Source organism: Hippocampus comes, unplaced genomic scaffold (genome assembly GCF_001891065.2).
Source record: "Hippocampus comes isolate QL1 unplaced genomic scaffold, H_comes_QL1_v1.1 scaffold18, whole genome shotgun sequence".
In the NCBI taxonomy this organism is placed as follows: domain Eukaryota; kingdom Metazoa; phylum Chordata; class Actinopteri; order Syngnathiformes; family Syngnathidae; genus Hippocampus; species Hippocampus comes.
The window spans coordinates 478,717-483,776 of NW_017805014.1; the positions used below are offsets into that span (position 1 = coordinate 478,717).

General features: G+C 44.6%; 1 protein-coding gene across 1 annotated transcript in view; it reads right to left on the minus strand.

Moving 5' to 3' along the window:
- Positions 1-4,609, minus strand: part of LOC109511861 (urea transporter 1) — a 7,696-nt gene extending 3,087 nt beyond the window's left edge. Inside the window, exons 1-7 of the mRNA XM_019863204.1 lie at positions 4,555-4,609; positions 4,197-4,386; positions 3,390-3,518; positions 2,975-3,164; positions 1,775-1,922; positions 355-489; positions 197-246 (exon numbers count right to left, since the gene is read on the minus strand). Of these exons, the coding sequence (XP_019718763.1) occupies positions 197-246; positions 355-489; positions 1,775-1,922; positions 2,975-3,164; positions 3,390-3,518; positions 4,197-4,386; positions 4,555-4,609 (897 nt within the window). The remainder of the gene's footprint in view (positions 1-196; positions 247-354; positions 490-1,774; positions 1,923-2,974; positions 3,165-3,389; positions 3,519-4,196; positions 4,387-4,554) is intronic.
- Between the last annotated feature and the right edge of the window lie 451 nt (positions 4,610-5,060).

Consider the following 5,060-nt stretch of genomic DNA (forward strand, 5'->3'; position numbering starts at 1 on the left):
TGGTGTGTGTGTGTGTGTGTGTGGGTGTGTGTGTGTGTGTGTGTGTGTGTGTGTGAGAGAGAGAGAGAGAGAGACAGTTTTCAGGGTGATTAGGTTCTTGGTATTTTTTTTTTTTTGTGTGAGTTTGTTTTGATTAATGTGCTATTTTTTGGGTGAAGACACAAAATGAACTTGGCATGCAGTGACGGCTACTTACAGCTCCCAGCAGATTGCTCAAAGCGATGTCGACGAAAGCAGAGAGGAACGCTGAGGAGAACACATCGCTCATGAAGGCCTCAGCAGAACCTTTTTTTTTTGCCACCTCTGGGAAGTTCGAGCCCTCGGTGGCGTCTATGTGTTGTATGTGTGTCTTACCGCTAGAGATGGCCAACAGGTGGGTCCTCCAGTTGAATGTGAAGAAAAGTCCTCCCACAGCCATGCACCCCAGAGCGCCATTAAAGCCGGACAGACCCGTACAGAGGCACTCGTGGCGCACTGCCACGGACAACCCTGCATCAACACGCATACTCATAGTCACAACTCACTGGAACGCACACAGATCAATTGTCAGTACTAACACGAGCCACATGGTGACACCATTTCACACACTACAACAGGATTTTTTTTTTTCATCAGGAAATTCACTCGTGATTTTTTCCCCCCACTCATATATGATACCGAAATGCTTTCAGACACTGACTGAAATTTTACTTGATGAATAAAAAAAAATTCATTCATGAGTGAAAGCATTTCAGTTGTGTGAATGAAAGAATTTTAGTCATGTATAGTATTTGAGAAAAAAAAAATCAGGAGTGAGACTGTGCATATGATGGAGGAATAAAGCAGTAGTGTGTGAGAGCTTTTCAGTACTATATGAGAACATTTCAGGAGCATAACAAAATCTGTATTCGTGAGACATTTGAATCATGTGTATGAGAGCATTCCGTAATGCATTTCAACAAGAAAAATAATCAGTAGCATGAATGAGAGCATTTTAATAATTTGTAGGACAGCATACAGTATGAGAGCGTTTCAGCAGTGTATTGGAGCAAAAACAAAACAGTGCGGTGTATGAATGTATTTTAGTTCTGTGCATGATTTTTTTTCACACTCATGAAATGTCCTTTTTTCATTCTACTAGAATGCTCTCATACACACCCTACAGATTTTTTCTCCCTGATATGCCCGACGAGAATGCTCTCATAGACACCACTGCCATATTTTAGAAGATAAACAGATTCCAGAATGGTGCGCAAACGAATTTCAGCAGTGGTAAAAGAGCACTTAAGTAGCGAGCATGTGAGTTCCACAGTCGTGTGTATGAGAGGTAATCCTGAATGATGTCCCTAAAGGCCCCTCAGCTCGAAGTCGACCCTCTGACATGTGTCCACAGGAAACAAAATCCACAGGGGGGTGCTATGTTGACACAGATGCACCAGAGCGAGGCAATCCACTCTTTTCACTAACGCAACCGCCAGCAATTAACTGAGTATTCGGATAAAAAGTTCTTTTGTGTTTTCAAACATAATAATCGGTGTAGGTATTATTTATGTATTTATTTCTCCATTTGGAGTTGCCATCCTCACTTTCTACTTTATGATTGGTAACTTTTGAGTGTGCACGTATGGCTTTTAAAGAAGGGCACGGTGAGTGACGTGGGTGTCAGCCAAGCAGGCAAATAAACCTGCAATGAAAAACCCACTTTAAGAAAATCCAAGCTCAGGATGCCAAATATACACGCCATGTCCATTCCCTGTAGTTATCACTGATTCTTCTTTTGGCGGTTGAAACTTACCAGCCAGTGTTCCAATTGCAGACCCCAGCAGCGCATGGATGGCCTGCAGTGGGGAGTAAAGGCAGAGTCCGGCCAGGATGAGCAGTGAGGGACCCAGGGAGCCACAGGCGAAGATCTGACCCACTCCGAGGGGGATACCTTGTAACACCTGTTCGCCAGAGAACATCATCAGGATGTCATATATTTAGAGTGCCTCGTTGTAGACCGAGAGTGCACCAGCCAGCGTGTGGACTGAGGCTTTGGTCTGGATTGGCCATTTTAGAGCGCCCCATAGTTATGTGTAAGTACAACAATGATGAGGTCACATTTTTCCAGGCGTAGTATTGGTATTTTGTTTTTTTACCATTATCACTGTTAAGTAGGGCGTGGTGGGCATTTTGAATCGCCATTTTGTACGGGCTACTTGGCTTTATTTTTCATCAAATTTGTATACAACATCACATTTTGATCAATTGCAACCACTGGAATCGTGCTGCCCGAGCCCCACTCTGCTCCATACAGTTTTGATTTCATGTGCCGCTGTTGAGTTGCCATCTTAGGCAGAGTGCAAGATGAAGACATGAAATATAAATAGGACCCACGTCATCATCATCTCTGTTGGCCGAGGACTACCGGGAAATGGAAGTGAGAGATGGAAAGCGGAGAGCGAGTAAGAGCGGGATGAAAAAAGACTGGTCGGAGGCGATTATTTCACGTTGGGGAACCCGTAACAGAAAAACGCTTTGAAACTGCAAAATGAGGACTGGAGCGCGAGAGAGCGATAAGACAGCAGGTGGTGATAAAGTGATGGAGAGGACAGATTTGAGAAGGGAAATTCAGATGCTTTGAATTCCTCCGAAGGGAATTGGGGAGCTATAGGAAGGATGTGAAGAAACGGTCGTGAATACTAAATAGATGCTAAAAAGGAGGCAGAGAGGGGAAAAACATATGCTATTTTAGGATATCAACAGTGCATATGTGTGACATTTTTATCCAATCGTATCTCAACCCTGTTTGTTGCTACTCTATGTCAATTAGTAATGCTGGCTTGTGTACCGCAAGATAGAACGACAAAAGCAATGTGACTTTTTACTTCAATCAGCCCCATTTACAGTGTCTTCTCATCGGCCTGGCTAGCTCGCCAATCATGTTTGGATTTCCCATTCCCTGATTAGCTGGTCTGAGCAACCTAACTCGGAGATTAAACACTGGAAATGATACCTCGGTTGCACTGAGCGCCGTGGCGTTGAGCGGCACGGTGCTCGGCGGTACGGCGAGACGGTGCGGGAAGTAGGGGTTATCTCGGCCGGTGCATAGGAAGTAGAGGACGATGACCATGTTAAAGGGGAAGACCGCAACTGGCAAGTCCCAGCGGTCCAGTACTTGCGAGAGACCACTGAAGAAGAAAACACTGTGGGGGGGAAAGGAAAACAAATAGAGCGATGATTATGACCGGTGAATCGGTCTGCCACCATCAGCTCTTTTGATACAATTTTTTGAAACAACATCAAACGGACATAATGATATTCAAACAATGTTTCAAACTTGGATCAGTGTTTCAAATTCCAGTTTTAAATTGTGTTTAGGGTTTCAAGTCAGGTCTTAAAAATTATATTGACAAGTGCGTATGTCTTGCCTTGTGGCCGAGCCCAAACAAACGGGCAGCAGCAACCACCAGTACCAATCTCCGGCGCTGTTGAATGCGCCCATTAGCAGGGAAACCAACATTCCATTGAAGCCATGGAGTCCTCCCCGCACTTCTGCACTGCGGACACACAGTTAATGACCAAAACTAAGGCGTACTTCAGAAGATTCCAGGAGTGGGTGTTCTGACTTAATATGGAATCAGATGTTTTTAACTCATTTAATGCCAAAATGTAAAATTCTGTTTGCAAAAAAACGATCGCTTAGTGCCAAACGTAAAATTATGTTTTTGGTGTTTTGTATTTTTTTTAAAATGATAAAGGACTTTGTGCAGCTCCTCAGTAAGTAAATTTGGGAAAGATTACAGTCTGATAAATCACCACTAAATGACATGAATGGCTTTGAGCAGATCTTGGTCCACACACCTTGTGAGCATGTGTACAACCAAACTCAGTTTTGCTCCCGCTGTCTTTTTAAAAACATACGCTAGGATTTTATAAGCTAGCATACATTTTACCATGCCTCCATCCAATAATACATTGCGTCTGGTGTATGCGTCGAATACAGAAATAGCACCCGTACCTGGGCACTTCGCCTTTTAATATAGTGCGCCGTATGGATGTGAAAATACGGTAAATAAGCGTTGATGCTTTTGTTCCTGCTTATTTATGAGTGTGTTGGGCAAGGTTCTGTGTATGTGAGCATTTCTTCTCGACTTGTACCTACAGCATGTAACATACGCCCACTTCTGGAATATCCTTGAAAAAAGCGTGTGTGTGTCAGCGGTTGTGGCTTCAACCTGTCTTGTCCCAAGATGACCGCGATGAGCGTGGAGGTCAGCAGGCCCACCGTTCCCACCAGGCCTTGCCAGGGGGAGGCCCAGTAGAGTGCAAGCAGCATGACGGCACCACTCAGTGGGTTGTTGGCTAGAATCACCCGCGTCACCCCTCGGAGGGCCCACACGGCCAGCTGCAGCACAAACCACTTGTCTGGGAAGATGTGTGGACAATCAAACGGACATAATGATATTCAAACAATGTTTCAAACTTGGATCAGTGTTTCAAATTCCAGTTTTAAATTGTGTTTAGGGTTTGAAGTCAGGTCTTAAAAATAATATTGCCATGTGCGTATGTCTTGCCTTGTGGCCGAGCCCAAACAAACGGGCAGCAGCAGCCACCAGTACCAGTCTCCGGCGCTGTTGAATGCGCCCATTAGCAGGGAAACCAACATTCCATTGAAGCCATGGAGTCCTCCCCGCACTTCTGCACTGCGGACACACAGTTAATGACCAAAACTAAGGCGTACTTCAGAAGATTCCAGGTTGCACTATGAGGTCGACGCGCTAACCACTCGATCACCGGGCTGCCCTTGAAATCTTATATTTGTTTCAAAATACATTATACAAGTTTGAAGATAATTGATGAAAACATGTGCAAAGGCTGAGAAATCACATGAAACTATTTTCACCATTTCAGTTTTCCTGATTTCTGGGGGTGTGGCTAAACGGCGCTGCATGACAAGGGTTGGCTGTCGATGACCAAGAATCGAGTGGAACCATTCCGATTTTGAAATGTAGGTGCTAAATTTTGATTCTTAGTTAGCTGCACGGAAGAAGCAACAAGGATCGATTGACTGTGCAGGCCCCTCCCACCACCTGAGCCGC